General features: G+C 35.5%; 1 protein-coding gene and 1 non-coding gene across 2 annotated transcripts in view; one reads left to right on the top strand and one right to left on the bottom strand.

Annotated features, from left to right (window-relative positions):
- 5PtaseI (inositol polyphosphate-5-phosphatase A) overlaps positions 1 to 8747 on the bottom strand; it is a 46622-nt gene extending 37875 nt beyond the window's left edge. The window contains exons 1-6 of the mRNA XM_071585660.1: positions 8060 to 8747; positions 7149 to 7190; positions 6964 to 7064; positions 6798 to 6885; positions 6651 to 6714; positions 315 to 418 (exon numbers count right to left, since the gene is read on the bottom strand). Of these exons, the coding sequence (XP_071441761.1) occupies positions 315 to 418; positions 6651 to 6714; positions 6798 to 6885; positions 6964 to 7064; positions 7149 to 7190; positions 8060 to 8122 (462 nt within the window). The 5' untranslated portion in view covers positions 8123 to 8747. The remainder of the gene's footprint in view (positions 1 to 314; positions 419 to 6650; positions 6715 to 6797; positions 6886 to 6963; positions 7065 to 7148; positions 7191 to 8059) is intronic.
- Positions 8748 to 12802: 4055 nt separating this feature from the next.
- Positions 12803 to 12873, top strand: TRNAG-GCC (transfer RNA glycine (anticodon GCC)). Its single transcript has one exon. It is a non-coding gene; the product is annotated as a tRNA-Gly (tRNA).
- Positions 12874 to 22499: the final 9626 nt, after the last annotated feature.

Below are 22499 nucleotides of genomic sequence, written 5' to 3'. Positions count from 1 at the left end.
ACCATACCCAACCAATAAACCTGGACCTAAGCCATTCTCATCTGAATCATATTCTTTTTCTATGCCTAAACTTGCTGGCATGTTTCCTGGGTCAATGTATAATTTTCCTACCAAACCTTTGATAGTGCACATGAATCTTTCCTTCTTATTTTTGAACAGTGCACTTTTCTGTACAGTGCACCCATTTCCCTTTTTCTGCAAATTCTCAAAACCCTCTCACTGTGTCCTCCACTATGCTTTTCTCCAATTAGTTTCTCACCTCAGTTTATTGTTATATAGTATTTAAAATTAGAAGATCGCTCATGCTTTCTTACCTCAGGAAAAAACTCCTGAGGAAACTTGGACTTTTCTTTGGTGGGAACATCTTCAATGTTTCCAGAATGAAACTCCTTTTCCATTACAGGAACGAAGGTTGAGTCTGAAAATTTAAAGATACTTATCAACATTTAGGTAAACAGCAACACAATATTGCATGCACATTGACATTATTTTCTTGTATTATGATAAATAGAAATGAAACTTCTAGTGCGAGAAAATCTGCTTAAAAGAATGAAATATGCCATATTTCCAATGTAAGCTAGCTAAAATTAGGCCATTTTCACTTCCTTAGTAAGTGGAAGATTTTAATCAATAAAATAATACTTTGTCATGTGCTGGGCATTAAAACTATACATTAAAGGTGAATGAAATAATGATAATGAACCAGGCCAAAATTTTCCTAAAAAAAATTTTCAAAATTTAGTCTGAAAAGAAATTTGTGATGATGAATTCAATCAAATTAATTGGAAAAAATCATAGGCAGTTAAGAGTTTAATTAAAATAAATGTAAGGCTTAAAGAGTATGACCATTGACTTATGGTGTGAGGGGGCTTCTTCATTCCTTGAAATGGAATAAATTCTTTACTACCAAATTTGTTATTCCCAAGTAAATGTCAAATTGTGCCTTGTAACAATTTGACCATTGTAAAATTTATTCAGAGATTGTCACATTAAATCATTAATGTGAATAAAACTACTAGGAGATCAGGTTGTGTGATGGCTAGTGCACTGGCTTCCTACCCTGAAGGCTCATGTTTAAATTCAGATTGTTTCAGTGGCTTCCCAAATTCCTATTTCAGTTTCTAAGTGAAGAGAACTTCAAGTGAACTATGGCATCCAATGGGTGACATGTTAAGTTGTGGACTCCTTGCTATCTTTCATTAAGAGGTTTCAGATGATCAAGCAACAGTGAGTCAGACAGCCAAGGGATTGGAATTCTGGTGTGCTTTCAGAAACAGTTGAGCTGTATAGAATGAAGTTAAACCACAAGACAATTGAAGTAATGAGATTCTGGAGCAGTAGGAAAGAAATATAAGAGTAGGAGGAAAGAAATTAGACTTGGTAGAGCAGTTTTTGTAACTAAAATTGAAATGCATAATTATATATTTAAATTTCAATATTAGGCAATATATTAGAAGAAAATTGGCATATTACAAGGGGAAATTAGGAGAAGAATCGCATCAGCAAAGAAGCATTTACAAGAAGAGCATTGATGCCAGGTACACAAAGATGTGAAGAGAGGATGGGTAAATACTTTAATATGGAGTGTAGCACCTTAGAGATGTGAAATATTGTCTTTAACAAAAGAGGATGAGCATAGATTGGTGGCTTTTGAGATATTGGAGTAGCAGTGAGTTGAGAAGATAAGTTTTATGGAGGAAGTACAAATGCTGAGGATTTAAATAGGGTGGGCAAAGAGGGGAAGTTTTGGGGAAACTCCAAAAAAGGCAGGTAAATTTGGTGAAGGAAATATTTAAGGGCAGAAGGATGTTGAAGGCCATGATAGAAGGGAGAAAGTTGGGTAATCAGGGTAGAGAGAGGATATGACTAGGCTTTATAGACAGCATGAAGGCAGACAGAAGTTACAAAGAAATGAAGAAAGAAATAATGCCGCGCAAACAAGAAGTTCTTATGATATGTAAAGAACAGAGCCAGGAGGGACCATCAAAGACCTACTTTTAATTGGAAGACTACCTTGAAAAAATGAAGCAACACTACGTTGCTCAAGGGCATTAACACAACCGATGTCAAAAGTGTAAGGTTAATAATATTTACATATTGTGAAATTTGTGGATTCACAAGTTAGAACAAATTGAAAAACTCATAAAAATGATAAGATTATAAGTATATCACTTATAATATATACAAATCTGATTATATTTTACAGGATTAGCATGCTTAACAATCAAACCCTGTCCTTCAAATGACAGCATTTGAAAATAAATTGAAATAAATCTTCACTTGGAGGGAATGCATACAATTAAAACCTTATGGGCTAAATTTACTGTACAGTAACTGATGGGATTTTTGATGACTTTGCATTGCAAAATTAGGTAAAAATTGCTCTGGCTACATGTGGTGATCACTTTGGTCTCTAGAGAAAGTCAAAAGAGAGTGGCCTAGATTTCTTACAAAGGGTGTCATAATTGCCTAATGCTAGCCAGTTGGAGATATTTTTCCTGCAAATCAGCTTAGTTTCCCATTAAAAGGTAGACATTATCATAATTCCTGAGACTTATTCAACTTTCAATCGACAGCAAATTGCAACAATATCCATTGTTTTCAATGGAAACTGGTTAACAAAAAATGTGGGGGACCAGTCTAAAAATTTCAATGTTAGCAGAATTTCATTCTAATATTTTAATGCTGCTTATATAAAAACTTTGGTATATTGTTACTTATTTAAGATTATAAAAAATATAAACTCATACCTAGACAAATATATAGCTCTTATAAATAGAGTATTTTATTAAACCAGTGATCTTACATTATTTATTCACCATGTGATAGGCAAAACAATTTCCTAAACTATTTTACCAACATATATTCTTGATAATGCCCTAATAGAAAATATCAATGGAACTTTCGGTTAAGTTTTAAAAGCATCTGAAATTGAGAGATTATTAGATCGAGAATTACAGCCAAAAATGGTGTTTTGTGTCAGCTGAAAAAAAATGAATGGATTTTCTGAGGAGTAAAAATTATTCTTGAGCCAACTATTACTTTGAGCAAAATATCCTGAAGAAAATTTCTTCAATGAAGTGCTTTGTTATGCACAAGTGTTGCCACAACTCTTTTGAATCAACGCAACTGTGCTGTGGGGTGGTATCATAATGCACATATATCTTTTGGTTCCCCGAATCATTAACATTATTATTTATCAACAATATCACTTTTCAAGCATAATAGTTATAAAAATGTTAAGACATTATTACAGACATACGGTTTGGGGAATATATATAAAAAAAGTATCATGGGAATTTCATTGTATTCAACTCAACATTATGGAAATTAATGATGAAATTTGAAAAGTAAAAACCTTGTAAGTTACACTCAATTTTTATTTTTCAAATTTAAAACACTAAGGGTTTACAAGGCAGAAATTTAAGTGTGTGATCTCTATTTTTCCAAAGATTACCAAAGATTTTTCCTAAATACGAAAATGTTAAGTTTATTTTTAATTATGAGCCTTTAAATAAAAAATACATGGAAATCAAAAATCAATAATATGTATATTATTTTTGAGTTTGCAATGGAATTGATGACTAGTTTCTTTTTAACTACCTACACTTCCTTCAACTTCTGGTGGCTCATATCATTGATATGCAAATATACCCTTAATCATAATTACGTTTCACAGAAGGTTGATTACCCAAGTTAATGCAATAGCCATGCTTAACATAGGAATTATTACTTGTTTTTATCAGGCTGGCCCATTGCCCAGCAGAGAAATCTGAGAAGCAAGCTTTAGTTTTTTCTGGATAACATAATTATTTTAGCTGTAATAAATTCACGGAGATTTTTCCAATAATAATGCTTTCGTTCCCAAAAATATTGAAAAGTGACAATGAAATAAAATGGATCTAAGAAACCCACCACATAGCAATTTGAAGGTAGTCTCAGTACTACAATAGCTCTAGTACTACAATCTAGGCTACCTAAAGTTCCCAATTTCAGTAGTCAAATTCTGTAGGTTTATGGGAGTATGTATTGGAAGTACATCGATTTATCTATTAATAATTTTACAATAGTGGCTAATATATAGCATATAATACTTACTTAAATCATGTTCAAATAATATAGATAATTGTAAAAATAAATCAACAACTCATTAGGTAATCAGATGTAAAAAACACTCATTCAATTTCATTTTCTGTTAAATTTTGGAAATTATTGTAAAGTATTAACAAGGAGGAAGAATCCCAGTTCTGGCGGTAGTATACAAAATGGTGAAAATTAGAAGGCAGGAAAATATGAACACACAAAGAGATGAGCTGTCAGGAGATCAGAGAGCTTCATCAAACTTAGCCAAGGACTGATGTCAATTGATGGTCACAATTTTTCTGGAGATATGAATATCAACACATGATTCTAAAATTAGAATTCAATTTTCTACATTTAACTACTTTGACTCACGCAGGAAGAAATCTACTGGATCTAGCTTCTACCTAAACAATATGACTAGTAACTTTCCTATATAGTTTATTATTTTGAAAATCATTTTTATCAGCAGCTTTGTTGCCAATTCTGTTTTTCAATTAAAAACCCTATTTGCAGGAATTGGATCACACTGAAGAAACAAATTATTTCCTAAAGATTGGATAACCTAATATACCTTATTTGCCATATTTCCTGGAACTCATTTCTTATGCTCTGATAAGACTAATAATATACTTTCATCAAAGGGTACTAACTTCCTTTGAAATTTGTTTTATCAATTTTTATTCTTAGATCTAATAAAGAAGATGCTCATGAATAATCATAAAAATAACCGTCCTCATTTGGATGACATTGGGACTAGATAGTCCCTTCATCCACCTAATCTGTAATCATAAGTCAAGGGTTATATTACTCTGTTATACAATGTACAATATTACTGGGAACTAAAAACAATAAATTGCATGGCTCACACTCAAGGAGCTTTAAAATAAAAACATAAACCTTTCTAAACAAAACTTAATGCACTTTTAACAAAATAGGCAGAAAACAAACTAAGGCAACTAGCTAAGTCATAAATAAGAAGCTGATCATTTTTTTCTAATTAAAACTCCATGTAATGTTGAAAACCTGACTTTTATAACCTCAATCAATGCACTCTTCTTCAATTTAATTTCACAGCAGTTCCTGCTAATCACCTTCTCAACAGCATATCTATTACTATGCTAGCCCAAAATAATATTTAACAGACGTAACTTCAAATAAACCATGATGTTTATGTTTGCATGACTAAGTTAATACAAAGATATTTCATGCATGTCAGAAAATGTTCAAAAAATATGCAAGAGATTGGAAATATTGCTGTTGAGAATAATGAGGATCATATGCAACATGAGGTATGATGAAAGAGGAAATGAAAGATCTTCTCTATTTTATTTTCATCAAATGAACAGTTATCCTATGTTTAAGGAGCATCAGTGACAGAGCCTTCAGTGACATGGACATCAATATTGAAAGTGTTAGAACATTGAGATGCTTAAAAATTGAACACACACTAAAATAGAGCCTTATCAAGGTCATTGGTCAGAGTCTATCAATGTAAATTAGCCATTTTGTACAAAAGAAAGTATTATCACCAGGGAGTGACTTTAGTCGCATTAGCCCTTTCTCAAGTTGCACCAGAAGGTACAGGAGGACATATGCACGATATAAAGTGCCCTTATGGAAGAAGGTATTTGATTTCAACAAACTTCGAAAAGAATTTTGGATCCACCTCTAGACTATTAATAAAAATCCACAGTAAACAACACCAAGGCTGGTTTGAAAGGCAAGGGTAGAGCTTATCTAATACTAAGCTTGTGCTAAGTATTATATGCCAAATGCTAGTGATTTTTACATGTTACTTCCCAGGGAGATCTAGTCGATATGCAAAAAAATCACAGCTAGGGTGAAGCTGAGGGTGTCCAGAGACATCACCTGAAATTGTACATGGTCAGCCCAGCACTCTACTAACTGGACTACCATGCCCCCTTAGATTATTTATAAAGCAATGGCATGAACAAAGGCTCAGGGCATCATTGATGATGTTTACAATAGGGTCCCTGTACCATTTGTCCATGATTTAACATCCTTCTTTGATGTTTAAATAAAATGATTGCACATTGAGTTAATTAGAGAGAGAAGACACAAGGATAATAAAGTCTAATGCACTACTTTTAATATTATTTATGGTGACCATGATTATTATTTTGGCATATTTATAAATTATACATCGCCATGTCGGTAAAAATTTACGTGACTTAAAAATATGGGTCATTATTCTCCACGGTAGGTCAAGAATACTTCACCCAAGAATAAGAGGGAACAACAGAACATTGGAACTGAAAATGAATTTTCTTCTAAACATCCAAGTTTATAGTTGGAAGGCTAACACTAATTGCGGAGCACTAGAACCAATGTACAAACAAAAACATGCAGTAAAATCAAAATAAAATGTTCTCTAGATACTACAATATTTATAGAATGACACAATAAAACACAGCTCACCTTATGGCACAATGAAGGCAATAATCTGCTCCAAATGAGTGAATAAATAAATACAGACATACAATGAAAACAAACCTATATATATATATTGTGCAATCATAAAAAAAAACCTCTAATAATATTTTTACCTTTGAAGTCCCAGATTAGTGCATCACTCACAGACTCGTGAATAAAATAGAAATTTCCCAATGCCTATAAAGGAATAAGATATGGTAAACAAGGGATAATATAATATATATGCCTGAGTGCATTTAATTAAGTGGCGTAAAACTCACAGTAAATTTCTCAACTGATGAGAAATCTTCATCGAGATATACCCGTACTTTATCAAATAATCTTAATTCCTCACTTGTCATCAACAGCCTGTAACCAAGATAACCACTTTTATTACTGAGATAAACCTTAGCTTAAAGTAAGGTAAGAGGATTCAAGGCTTAATACCTCACAAAATGCTCTACGTGTTTCATACTGCGTTCATAATTTTTTCCTCCAACTTCCTGGCAGTGTAAGGCAACAAACTTAGGATCCAATCTTGCCACAGTCTAGTTTATTGAATGAAAACTTATTAGTAACCTTGTAAGTTCCATGAAAGATTATGTAGACAACAACTGGAAAGAGATACTCACCCCTAAAAACTCTTTGGTCCATACTTTCAACATGACGGTTGGCTAAAAAGAGAAAATATATTAAACGATTGGTTATGTACACTGCACAAAATAAGAGTACCACAGTCAACTAAAACTATTTTTTTTATCTTATGCTGCGACATGCTTTCACGAATGATAACTCAATGAGTGGCCAAAAAATGTTGTCGAAATAATGCACAAGGAATTTGAAGATTAAAAAAACTTTAGAACACTCCGTCCCTCACTAAAATTACACACAGAAAATTCTGACCCTTACAATAAAGATTATTTTAATAGCCACATGACAATTAAGAATACTAAACGGAATCTTAAATTTTTAAAAATATATCGCAAAATATTCAGAATAATTCATTGTTTTTTAGTTCACACAATAGACAAATTAATTTACAAAATTACCCACTGACGGAAAAATAGTTCATTGGACCGGTTATATTCGAAAGTGCTGGCTATATTCTTATTATTTAATTAAGCAAGCACCTAATTTGTACAACAATTTTGCAATCTCTGAAATAAGTCGCACAATATCAATTTAATCAAGTCCGCCTGATTAATTTCTAAATACATTTTCGAGTTGTAGTAATTTCCGAAATAAAATCGCGGGACTATTTTTTATATTTACAGAAATTAAAAGGGTCGAATCCTATTTGAGAGATCAAATCGTTCATTTATCTTCGTAGTAAGCTAATAAATAAAAATAACTAAAATTATTTTTACAATAACAATTGTATACAGCGAAAATTCAGTGTTCGCTCTGTTCCGGAGCTAATTCTGATCAATATATTTTAACGGGGTTACGAATAGTAAATTAAGTCATGCCGACTCATTTTTTAAAAATTCGCGAGAAATTTCAAAGTTGCATACACAGGTTAAATATCTTGATTGCAACTTACATCTTCAAAAATCGAGCCAACATTGGCCGTCACCAATAACATCGGTGTACTTTTCCCCGCCATGTCTCTGTCAGCCAATAACACTTTTGCAGCTCGTCAGTTAATGCATGACATTCAAGCAAAAGAGTTGGACTGGAACTAGCAGTCCATACTTTTCACTAGCTCTTCATTATTAATTACATTAGGAGTCGTGTTGATTCCTTGTGAGGTTTCACGTGCATTTAAGCCACGCCTACCCAAATGCGTCAGTGGAACACTTTTAGTTCGCAACGGAAATATATGCTGCTTAAAGAAGTTACTTCACGTTTCACTAAATGCATACAGGGCGATTAACCCCTCACAACATAGGCAATCATATTGCCTCCGCAGAGGATCCAGGGCAGGACGTAAGTAGAATCAATGCGAAGGATTCGATGGGCCTGTCAGCTTATGGTGTTTGATAAACAACATGATGCATTGTGATTATAGCCAGAATGCTATTTGATGACATGAATTGAACTGTCTGGCATGGGTCCAGATTTCCGACTACTTATCATCAAACGGTCACCATAATGATTTCGTTCATGAACGTCTGCTAACTTGCGCAGCCCATGTCATTATCCAGTGCAACGCCAGATTTGACGCACTATTCGCAGATGAAATTACTGTGGGGCACTCAAAACACCAGACGAGACAAATTAAACGCAGCTTTCACCGACTACACTTTATCGATCACAGCGCCGCGGCGGTGGGGGAAGTTGATAGCTTGGAAGAATATCTACAAATAAAGAGAAATTGATTAATACATAGCCTTATGAGAGAGAAATTATGATGTTCTTTTGCATAACTTTTTTAAGTTAATTTTTGGAATTTGAATTTTAGTAGAACATTTAATCTCGCAAATTTTAAATAGATAACGCAAGTTGTTGTGTACAAGTTATCTTATGGGGGGAATCAATATATCGACGTTGCTAGAGCGAAATTCAAATTCGTTGTGATTCGTGCACTGGCGGAAAGGCAAGCTTCCTACAAATATTTTCAGAAGATATCTATCAGAGAGAGCGAAATATACAACTCCAACTTAGAATAAATTTACGGAGAATTGCATAATCATGCTTTTCATAATTATTTTAATTTTCAAGGAATAGTTGACATGCTGCATGATGAAAATGGCGGCATGTAATAAATCCTTATTAAGCAAGTAAATATTTTTTCTGATGTCACGGCACCGCTACTTAGCGTCAAGAATATCTATAGTAAGTAAAATGAATAATCTCTCAACAATTAATACTTATAGCCCAAATTATACGATAACAGCTGGTAAAATCGTAGATGAGTAATGACAATTATAGGCAAGTGAAAGTATTTACATTTTTTATTTAGTTTATGTAAATCGAATACATATTTGTTAAAACTTTTGGCTTAATAAACTATATTTAATTTTGAAAAACCTTTCAATAGTTATATAAGCAATAAGCGAAGCCTATATAAAGCAAGCAAAACCAGCCTGTAAAATATTCACTTACTGACGGAGACGCAAAGTCATGAGAATTATTGAGGTGAATTTTACATTCTAAAATTAGCAAGAAGCAGTCTGTACCAAAATTGAGGTTTAGGATACAATTGCTTGAATAATATAACATATTACTAATTGTATATATATATATATATATGTATATATATATATATATATATATATATATATATATATATATATATATATATATATATATATATATATATATATATAAAATATCTTCGAAATGGAACGCTCATCGGCGACACACAAATATATAAAAACACAGATGTAGATTTTACGTTTCGACAGCACGGCTGTCGTCTTCAGAATAGATTCTTCAGAAAGATTCTGAAGACGACAGCCGTGCTGTCGAAACGTAAAATAACAAATTGTGAGTGTCCTTTCTTTGTGTCTCTATATTCTAAATATATATATATATTCACTCACACATGAATCAATGGAAAATATTTTTTCATGCCCATAAATAATTATGAGGCTATAGGATTCTTAGAATTTAATTATTCTTGTATAATGTTCAAATAATTAATACTCATCCACAAAGCTAAGCATTTTTTAGGTATATTAGAGTAAGGCACTGACAAATGTTATTTACCTCACAAAGTTGTAGTTCAAGATTTATCTGAGATTATTTTGAGACTATTATATCATTTAATGCAATTGTCTTCAAGAAATATGCTGAAATGTCCCTGTCATATATTTGATGTTTATCTTAGTGTAGATGATGACATTTGTGAGAGATACATCATAAGGGCATTGGATAAATAAATAGTACTTGGCGAACTCTACATTCACTTACAAAACCAACCATCAGATTGATTACTATGTTTTTATGTAATAAGGGCATACTAATTAACAAATGCTTTCAAATCGTTATCGCACATATCCAAATAAACACTTTAAAGTTCTAAATTATGATTATTTATCTCTTGGGATCCGGGCCACCTTATATAACAAGCCTAACCCTTAGACAATATTTAAAATGTCTCTGACCTGCCAGTGGAAATTTAAATGGCTTCTGCCCAGTAAGATTTTAGTGTGACATTAGTTTTTTTCTGATAACTATGTGAGTAATCAGCTCATTGTACTGGTCTCTTGAAATTACAACTATTTTGAATTTTTATTCATTCAGTGTATTTGTTGTTATTAATATATTATAGCTACCTTATTTTAATCATACATTTGTTTAATAGTTAAATTGATTGAAGTTAATGGATATTGTTTAATTGTGCAGTAAATTATTGTTTATATTTTGGTTTTGGTAATGAACTTTAGTGAAAACTAATATTGGTTTAAAACTTGAATTTAAAATATAAAATGGTTTTACTATTCGTGGATATAATTTGCTATGCCAATTTCGTACGTGGCATGTTTTCTGTGGCATAATTACTTATTAGATACTTACTGGAATACAATCTTGCAGTAATCTATATAGCAAGTCTTGGATTTAAATGCTACCTCCTTTTTTTGACAGCTTACTGTAACTTGTAGTTGCTGGCATCAATTTTAGCTGTTACTATTTATGATTTCCAGCCCTATTTATGGCAGTCATTAAGATTATTTTGAAGCATTCAACCAAGCATTTTGCTGACAGCTTTGATTACTTATCCTTCCCCTATTTTTTGAGCGATGGCTTTGATATTTGGAGCCGTCCCCTTATTTTGGTCACCATTAATGTCTTTTTAAACATATAGCCTGCAATTGCGTAGCAATATTTGCATTGGACAGAAAACCTTAGTTTTCCAGTTGGCCTTTTACTTGGCAGTTCTTAATATTTTGTGAACACCTGGTCGAGGATACTTGCGAACATTCGAACACGTTTTTGCCGCAAAGTGAGAAAACTCGGCACCCAACACGCGGATACCTTATGCATGTCCTATTCTTCTGTCAATATGTAACAAACGCGATCTGTCAATATGCCCATAGCCTCTGCTAATAAACAAATATCTAATACAAAAAACCTCCTTGCTGACGGATTCTAAACAGATCGTTTCAATTCCGATATCATTACTATAGTAGGAGTTCTCAGTGACATATATCTCTTGAGCTACAAATATGAACCGCTTGCAGGCACATAACTCGGAAAAATTCACGTAAATGACATAGAACAATTTTTGTGAACCTGGGAGTCAGGTTGTGGCATATTAAAGGAAGCTAAGAAATCTAGGCGTGTTCAGTATGCGTTCACTCAAAACCTACCTAAACAATGTAGACTACAAGTTAACTAATTTTATACCCTATTTACAAATGCATACATTCCTTTGTGAAAAGGGCGGGCAAATCTTTATCTCACTCATTAATACATTTGTCTATTTCAATATATTAGGATTCCAGCATGCTGGACAAACTGTGGAAAAACCATTACTATCTGAAGTGGTTCTTTTCCATTGGATAATATGGGAAAAGCTTTCCACTGTGTTAGATCTTACATGGCGGGAATATTGATGGACAACTTGTTCTCAGGCCGTTGAGTAGTAACAAGACTATTCCCGATAAACCTTTACCCGGATTAGTACTTGTTCCAAATTATGTGTCCATATCAATATCCAGCAATTAGTAATTTGCTTTAAAATATCCTTGAAATGAATCTTATTCTGAAAATAGTTCTCCTTCTACAAATATCTATCGCTCTATCTAATGAATTCGTTTTTCTCCTATGCCGCGAACGTGCTCAAGATAAATTTGGCGCTACAAGAAGAGACGACTTCACAAGCGCAAGCAAGATTTAAACCAACGAGAATTATAGATTATAATCTTCTTGATTTGAACCGATTACGTTAGAATTGTGTGCTATTCTGGGTACTCTAGTGAACGATATTAAAAATTGATTTAATAATAAATATTAATTTTTGTGAAGATCGTATTTCACGAGATCTGTATTGTGGGAGATTTTTGACTTGTTATTGTAGTGCAAACGGTTATTTGAAGTTGAACAAAAGATTCAATGAACAATTTCGCTTCTTTGAACGTTATCTCTTCGTGCTGTAAGGCGATGTCATATGTGAGATAAAGAAGAACCTATGTTCTGGGCGACCCAAGTTAGCTTGTAATGACATTTTGCGAAGAGAGTGCGATAAGTATTCTCTGTTACCTTGGATGAATCCGTTCGCCCATTTCTCCACCCTTTTGGGAAAGTAATATAAAAAAATGACATAAAAATAAGGTCAATGTAAAATTGCAAGATTAACTTATTAATATTATTACATTATTTTCCCATTCTAACATGGGCATCGGTGGTTCAGTGGTAGAATGCTCGCCTGCCACGCGGGCGGCCCGGGTTCGATTCCCGGCCGATGCAACTTTTTTGCACCATCATTGTCCAAGTCAATAGTTTTACTTTTCATTGTGAATAATAACTTGTATTTTCTGTATTTTTTTACAAAATTGAAAACAGAATGCACTAATGAGTGGAGGTCGCCTTTTCTTGGACAAGTCTCTCCCTTAGCTGTCACACTTCAGCTTTGTGTGGCCACATTGCATCGACTTAAAAAGGGACTACGGGCTCAATGTGCTAATCTGTATAATAAAATTTGGTATTGGTCCACTGTATTAATGATGGGACGTCATTAGTCATGAAGCTCGGGTTAGTTTCATTTCACACTCCGTTTGGCTCTGTCTTGAGGATCTAATTTAATATCGCGTCAAAACGGTGAGGTGGACGAGCGATTATAATAAAAGAAAAATTTTCCCCAAATTTAAAAAAAAATTAACGAATATATTAGACGAATTCCTGGAATATAAAGCTTTCGAAAATGTTTATTTCTGCAAAAATATAATTTTTCTACGATTTAACCGGAAGGGCATGATAGGCGCCGCAACTACTAATAGTTATCATATTAGTTATTTTACTATAAATAATATAATTTAAAATTTCACGTCAATCAATTAAATTTCAAAAAATTGTTCATGGTTTAATGTGTTTGAGTTCAATGGTTCACGATTTCCACTAAAATATGCCCTAATCTTTTTTTTTAATTTCGCTTGAAAAAACTTTTAATGTCTTATTTAGAATGAGGAATTATTTAAATTTCTTGAATTCTAAATTTTCTTCTGGTTTCGTAATTTTTAATTTTGGGCACCAGAGGTGATACTCTCCTCGGAATCTCGTCTGAATGACCATACAATGAAAAGATAGGTGAAATGTAACCCATGAGCGTGCCCAGAAACTCGCAGAGCAAAGGCCACGTGGCCTACTCACAACTAACGAAGACTGAAGTAATATTCCCTTATCTAAATCACGCTTCCAAGCGCGACCGCCGCCCGACTCAACATTTCGTCTCTTTAGATGATGAAGTTATCGACTTTGTGGTAAATATACAATAAATGCCCTCTTTAAAGCCCTCCCAGAACCACAGATAATGAGAGACTATATTAAAATTTCCTTTGAAATTTCAATTCTGCCGGGGATACAGAAACGTTCCCACCAAAAGGCATTATCAGATTCTGCTGAGGATCTTAGGAATGGCAATGTATCAAAACCCGCGTTATGAGACAGGTTTTTTCTTACTGATTTCCACTGGGTATACAAAAATCCATTAGATTTGAATGATAACTCGGGAATGCTTCGTCCACGTATCGATCGTGGAAAATCTTGTTTGATTGCTCATTTTAAGTCTGTAGAAAATATTGGCTTATGAATGTATAGTCGTCTATTTTGGGAAGTATGGTTTTGTGCAGTTTATTCAAGGAAAACCGATACGTTTTGTTGCAAAGCATGAGGTTAAAAACATTGGAATTGACTGTTAATGCGAGTGAGCAGAAAAATACCGGCGCCAATGTTATAGGTGCTAGATGAGTTACAGGTTAGTTGTAAGTATATCTAAATGTAAAATATCTGTTATCCAGGCTGTATTTTTACAAATGTATTTAAAAGACTTCTCTTACTCAGAAAGAATGGTGATAAATCCAGAGCACTCAGAGAAAGCAGGGTCTCTAGAGATTGCCCGCTATCAAACATTTTCATAAGGAAACCACGAGGAGCGATTGAGATAAAAAAGGAGTAGAAGAGGAACTTGTTTTGGCATAATGAGGGACAATGCAGTCGTAACATTAGGGTCAAATTGTTATTGAGTACAACGAAGATCTTGCTCGGCGAAAGTTACTCACCTGCGCATAAAAATAACATCCAGGTTTCAATAGATATGTGAGCGGAACGTAGAGGATGGTTAAAAAAAGCATTTTACTTCGTTCATAATCGAGGAAAAAATTGTGGTGGTCTTTTGATGATGCAGTTAAAAATTCATGTTTGGAAATTGAAGGAAATGTGGTCTGTCGCAATTGCGATTCCTCGGGCGTAATGGTGCATACTATTCTCAAGACATGGCTTTCTCTGCAAACACAGGCTGATAATCTACCTCCGTGTATGAAGTCATATGATGAAAGAATAATCAATTTCTTCAAATTCAGCGGTATTCAGATGCCTTGGGTTCGTCATTAACACACTCCTGAGTTGTGAAGAGAACTGGTGGAGGATTAAGGTTTTTCTGAGTGTAGGTAATCAAGTAGCAAGGCGATTGGGCGTAAATGTATGATTAATTCAAGTGAAGAGCCTGATCATATATATTAATAGAAGAATAGTCGTAGATAAACAAATTAATACGGAGAATAGTAGTCTCTTAGATAGCACTAGTAACCAATCGAACAGAAATGGAATGTTGAAGTATGCAGCCTGTAAGGATCATCACAGACTAGTCAGTCCTCAAGTGTACATTTCCAGCCATTTCGGCATTGTTCGACGTAATCCTGGGATCATTTTATTTCGATGGTCCACACACATGATCCATCAAATTGTGAATTTGGGCTTTGTACGCATACCTGCGTGAGGCTCATTCAAATTAGCATTTTATGGTATTTCGCCCCTTTTCAACAGAAAGGTGCGAACGAATTTCTTAAGATATTTTCTGTTGCAAAGTCAGGTATATTCTTATATTATTAGGTGTATGAAATTGTCAAATTGTCATGTAAATGTTCAAAGTCCGATGTAAAGGTCGAAATTCTGTTTTCGGACTAATGCAAAATAAATAAATATTCCATGTTGCAATGGGCACGTGAAGTTTGTATTCAGCTGTTTCATTTGGAATATAAGCGTTCGCTAGGCCACTGCGCGGGGCCTATGTGGCCATGTGGTGGGGTCTATTTGGCAAATGATTCTTTGCCCAAGTATGTTTTATTTGTAACAATTTTGGTCATCGCTGACGATCTCTTAAGCTTATTTTCAAGTCACCTTTCTCAATGAAACTTCAAGTGCCCAAAACGTCTTAAACTGAGTTTAGTAACTATTTGGTTTGTCCCGCAAAGAATTAATGTTTTCACAGTAGTTAATGTCTTGCCTCTGTTTAGGGCTCCAAGAGACCGAGATGGGCTTATCTTCGGACCACGCGCTGTCCCCACATCCTGTCCTTTTCCTTTCACCACTATCCACCCCACCCTCCTTATAACTCTCCGCTCCCTCTATTCCTACCCCTCCCCATCACTTACCCCTTCCTCTTCACCCCCACTCTTCTCCGCATGGGCTGAAGAAGTTCAAAGAACCGATGCGTTGGCGGTAGGAGTGGCATTGGGTGTTTCGCATGACGTAGGCCGTCGCCCGTTCTTTTTTTATTTTTAATAATCGGCACAAGGGTGGGGAGTGCCCGGGGAATAACTTTCCGCGGGGAACCCCAGCGGTTGGGCGATGCCCGCTCTCGGCAGGCGAGTGCTCGGGCGTGTGGTCGATGCCCATGAAAGTGGACGCATTGATTTGCCGATAAACGGCGTGCCCTTTATCTTACAGGAACAACTCGCCGAAGTTGATAGCTTGAAATTTTGGGTTACGAGTACTCTAGGACACTGTTCTCGTAACCAATCGAGATGGTGATGGTTGTACCAAGGGTAGGAATATAATATTTCGTCAAATAAGTAAACAAATAAGAACAACACACATATGTACTTGTAAATGTACAGTTCATTTATTTATTGCGGTGATGTTTAGCTATAAATACATTCTTATAATATCGCAGGGCATGAGAATCCCACCAGTGTCGCTGAGTACGATCCCAATCATTATATTAACCTTGGAGCGATTATTCTCAGAGGAAAATTGATGAAAAATTTTCTTCGCCAGCGGGCATCATGTTGATTTTTCTCACTTTAACCACTCGGTGGTCAGAAAGAAAGGAAAAACTGATTGGTTATTTTGGAAATCTTCCGAAGTCCATGAAATCACTTGCCTCGTTTCATGAAAATTTTCGAATTCCCCAAATAGACATTTTCCGTTGAAATGACTTTCTCCAAGGCATTCAAGTAGATGCTGTTCCAGGATTGTATCACTTGAACAAATTATGATGAAATAAGAAGAAAAAAACAATGCAAGAACTCATTCAGGCCATGACTTTATTTCATGTGACGTAAGATAAACAGAAATATCGCTCTCATAACTTTTGAAACATTTTACCGGCTTACCTTTTTGATAATTAGAGGAAAGTGTTCCTATTGATCAGAGGTTAAAATTAAGTTCATCCTACTGTTTTATCCATCCATAACATTAAGTCTCTTTTATCTCTCAGATTGTATTAATTTGACTAAGTGGTTGAAAACGGAAAATGCATCGGTGCATATGATCCGGAAGTAATTATGAATAAAACCATAAGTATGAAAGTCGCATTTGCGATTTATCTTTTAGAAAGTACACAGACGTAAGCGATAGTAGATAAAGCATTATTTTTATTGGCCCGAGCTTATATGATAACTTTTTATTGTGGAAAAAGTGAAAAAATAGCGTTGTCGTGTTCTTCCTTTCAGAATGAATGACATGATCATTCATTTTTGCAATACATCCGTTTTGCGGAACAGTACATCAATATTTTCATGCAAAATTCGATTCTTGCGAGATAGTAATCGATTCTACTTGTATGTCCTTGTATTAAAGCAAATTAATTTTAGAGGCTATAATTTGACGGTTCAGATTTAACCAGTTTCTATTTTATTGCGTTCTTTTGCATATAAAACATAGTTAAGGATTTTTCCAGTTTTGATAAAAAAGAGCAAAGGTTAGACACAATTTATTAATGATTATGATTTTGACTCATTTTACATGCACACTGCCTGTTTACTTTTGTATTTTTATATCCTATTCCTCACATGATTTGCTTATTTGTACTTAAGTGTCTTTACTATGTCCCACTACAATATACGAGGGTCATCCGGAAAGTAGTACCCGTTCGTGAAATAAAGACACAAAAGTAAATATTAACAAACATAAAAAATTTTATTTGAAAGAGGATACTTTAAACTACTTCTCAACATAATCTCCAAGCAAATTAAGGCATTTGTCATAACGTGTGACAAGTTTCTGTATTCCTGCTGCATAGTCCTTCGCCGCAAGCTCATTGAGATACGCGAGGGACCCATCTTGCACAAATTTTTGCATAATGCAGATGGTGTTTAACAATTTCATGAACAATTGTTCGAGAAACATTGGGAAAATGCTCACAGATGTCATCAATTGTGACGCGCCGATCGTTCCTCACGAATTCGTCAACTGAGCTCACCAGTTGGTCTGTAATGACAGACGGTCTCCCCGAACGCTCATCGTCGTGTGTGTTCCCCCTCCCCATGTTGAAGTTGCGACACCACCGCCGAACAGACGACTCGTCCATTACATTGTCTCCATACACCTCCTTTAATTGGCGATGAATATCACATGGGCGAACGTTTCTTGCATTGAGGAATTTAATCACTGCCCTCACTTCACAACTGGCGGCGTTCTCAATTTTTTTAAACATTGTAAACAATCACAGAAACAACACAGGCAATGCTAGCGTCACGCAACTTGGCTCAGAGAAGGCAGACAAGCCACTGAAGCTATCTGACCTCGTCCAGCGGCTACTCGCGTCGTCAGCACTTCATGCGGCACGAACGGGTACTACTTTCCGGATGACCCTCGTATTATTCCCCGTATCCAATTAATTCACCAGATGCCGTATGCCAGTGCCAAATCTTCGGCAATTAAAATTCAATATAATTTTCGTGTTCCTTTATGTGGTGAAGGCAGGAAGACAGGAGGTAACACAGCTCTAATTTAGAGGTATTTAATTTTACCTTTAATTTTCAAATGCCTCCATAGTGAAAGAAATTGGTTCCCCATATCCTAAAAATGTATCCCAAACTACAAAGCGCCTTTGAAGCAAGTTAGACAGTCAGTTCTAGCACGAACAGCTGTCAACAGTCCAATCATCTCCAACGCTCACCAGGACCTTTCCATAATCTATCGAGTTTGCTTTCTCAATCCTGTTCTTCCATTAATCGACTGTGATTATATGATTATTTTTATGATAAAGTCATATTTTTTATTGCAGTACACCAATATTTAGTACTATTATACCCTTAATATATATGCGGCGATATCTAGTTAAAATCTATATGATTTTGAACGAAGGGTGGATAACTTTAGGTGTAGTCATTTGCTTCCATGAAAGGAATCTATTTTAAAGGAGGATCGAGATTGGAGCGGTGGCTATCGTATTGGCTTCCTACCCAGAGGGCTCGGGTTCAAATCCCGGCGGTGTAGAATATTTTTCAGAGGTATCTCGATTCCTACTTTAGATGCTCTGTGGAGAGCACTTTGAGTGAGTACACCGTCCGTCAAATGGGACGTTAAGCCGCGGACCCCTTGGCGCCTTTCGTAAAGAGTAGGCTAATGCCAACGCCGGGTTTCCCTCCACCCTTCATCCTTTCCTGTCCATCCCCTGTGGCGAAAATGACCTCAGCTGTCGGTCGCCTCCCCCAAATTACTATTACTATTCTGTTTTAAACCACTTGAAAATATCATTTCTAATCTCGAATGTATTTCACGTGCATATTCCTTGTAATCTCAAACCGCAAATAGTCTTCAATGTATTTTTTAAATGGCAAATAATAAAATGTTCTGTCACTGACGAATGAAAACTTTCGCTCCACTGTGAAATACAGCTTATCGTAACAAAGATCGATTCCTCCATTGTGTCTTTCACCACGAAAGTACCAGGCCTACGAGATTTGGGTAAGAAATGCAGGCTTTGTAATTCGAATGTCGCAAGTAAGAACTCGCTCCCTTTGCACCAAACTAATTGCCAAACTGAGTCGGGATAGGGAAGGTGGGGAAGGAAAAATTGACAGGAAAAAATTAACATTACTTCACACCTGCTTTATTTGAGCAAACCGATATTTTTAATTCAAAATGGTGTATTTTTTTGGTCTAGAGAATTTGCGTTCGCTGTTCAAGGTATTCTACCCAGTTAAGGTAGGTTTCGGAAGGCCCTAACGACTATTAATCCTACGCATAGTGAGAATTTCTCTTGGTTTGCCCTATCATGTGTATTTATTTCTTAATATATTCCCACCTTTATATTGTTTACAAAACATTTCTCTTTCTTTTTCTACCTTATTTATATTTTCCCTTCCATCATGTCCTTTAACATTACATTACCTTTCAATATTTCTGCCAACCACTTTCTCTGGCTTTTTGGATGTGCTCTCCTCCATTTAGGGAGAAAATATTTTGAATGAAAATTAAAATCAATTCAATCGAAGTTAATGGAAGTTTATTAGGACGATCCGAGAAGTATGAAGTTTGCAGGGATGAATTTGTGCCAGTGCGATTGATGGAAGTGTTATTAATACGTGGAATAGGCGCATTACACATGTGCGTACTTGGGAATGGAATTTCTCAGGAAAAGGCAGCGTCCAGAGGGACGAGGAAAATGTTGACAGGTACAGTGAGAGTCTATGATCAATTTAAAAGGAAATATTTTAATTATTTATTTGATTAGTACAAGTATTATATGAGGTGTCTGAGGTCAATGCGATCATTCAGAAATAACATTTATTCATGGTTGAAATGCTTTGAGACATTGCAGTGAAGAAAGGACGCAAGAGATTGGATTGAGATGTTTAGAATATAATATAACAAGGACAGAGAATTAAATACTATTGGGTTTTTCTAATGCGAGACTTTAAAAGTGCGAAGACTTCGAGAAATCCGAACGGTGAAGAAGTCCGATGTTCTTTAGGGAGATCAGCAAAGATTTCTGCAGGACCGAAAACCTATCCCCCCCAGAGGCGTGTTCTGCAATTTAATATTTCATATATTAAGATCCAAAATATTTTGATTGATTATCAAGCACTTGTAACCGAATAAGCTCGATCAAAAAAACTGTTACGTTTAATTTTTTACTGACCTCTCCCTCCCCGCTTAAGACTGTGGTGAGGAAGATCCCTCAGATAGTCAAGCCGGGAACCGGCCTCGGAAGAATAGAATGAAAGCTACACAATTTCAAGTGGATATCTCATAAATATTAAAACTAAATGCAGGATTGAAGAGCAACTAAGCGCAGTGCCAGTTTGTTTTTGACTAAGCCAAGATATGTTCATCTTGTGTCCATACAAAACCGACTTCAAACGATGTACTACTGAGAGTAATATTAATTAACCCTAAGTCACTGTGAAAATTCACGAAAAGGATATGAGCTTGTGAGAGAGTATTCAACTTGTACTGAAGCCATTATGATATGTATGTACTAGACGAATTGAAAGCGTTGAGTAAGGTGTGGTCCATCGGATAGAAAGTAATGCAGATATGGTGGCGGATGATGCGTTTGAAGAACGTCGGTAGAAAGGGAAATATAGTTATAAAAACCAATAGCATAGTATATGAAGGAATATTAATGATATACAGGCTGTAGGTGCTAATGCAACTAATCAGACTTGGTCCGTGATTAACATTGTGCTATAATGATTAACGAGGATGAGTTTTCCTACCTGCGTATTGTGAGAGATTGCTATTATTTTTATTAATCATAGAGAGTCGATCAGAGAAAAATTTTTAATGGACTTAAAATTATTGTACTGTATTGTATTGACTATTGCGATTTTCTGTTGAACTTAGCGTCTGGCACAGCTGTGAACATACTTTATTTTCTATTTCAAGTCATATCTCTTTAAGATGCCAACTTTTTTCTTCCTTTTACCATTAACCTAAATTTTCCTAATCTTGAACGTTTCGTCACCTAGCATCTCTTTCGTCCGTTTTCACGACTTCATCTGATCATTCCTTCAGTTTTCTGTCGTCCGCAACGACGTCAGCTTTTCTTTTCTTCCCTTTTATGTTAATTACCATTCTTCACACTCACGCCTCGGAAGCCTCGAAACTAAGCTTATATTCTTGACCAACGAACATGTTTCGGAACAGTGCAACACTGCCTTCCACATCAAAGTTTCCATAAGTTTCCTCTTATGTTTTATTTAATATTTCTGAATCAATTCTCCCTTTCATCAACTCTTCTTTCGATAATACAAATTTTATCCCTACATATGCCCATTTTCTTCAAACATACTTTCATTCTGTGTGAAGGTTGCTCTTAGTTATAATCTCCTAGGGTGAACTTGACCTTCTTCTTTCGTGAAAATCTCCTTACTTGCGTTTTCTTGTGATTTGAATTCATTCCGTGCCTCTCACTCTGATGCTGCAGTGATGTCAGAAGTGTCTGCATCTCTGGTCACGGACTCTCCCTAAAAAAGGGAAAATTGTAAAACCTTGAAAACTTACCTGGTAATAGCAGAGATTGAAAAATATTTGATGGTATGAATAGGAATAATCCTCGATCGCCTCAAATGAGCTTTCTCTCGGCGGCATGGATTCAACCGCTCAAGGAGACGCCTTACGTATTTTTGGCCCCGTCGACCTTCAAGTCATCGCCATTTTGGTAGCGCCTCCTCCCTCCCCACCCTCCTCTTTCCAGGCTCACCAATCCTCCCTCTATCCCACTTCCTCCTCGTTTCACATACTCCCCCTCGACGCCCTACTTCGCCTCTTCTCGAAAGAATATTATCATCATTGCCCATGAGACCTCCTGTTCCTGGAGTTCGACTCGCAGGGCAGAGGCCTCGTCTTCGGCGGTGGTATCATTC

The sequence above is a fragment of the Hetaerina americana genome, unplaced genomic scaffold, assembly GCF_022747635.1.
Source record: "Hetaerina americana unplaced genomic scaffold, ioHetAmer1.1.p SCAF_2, whole genome shotgun sequence".
Lineage (NCBI taxonomy): Eukaryota > Metazoa > Arthropoda > Insecta > Odonata > Calopterygidae > Hetaerina > Hetaerina americana.
This window is presented reverse-complemented; position numbering and strand designations above follow the sequence as displayed.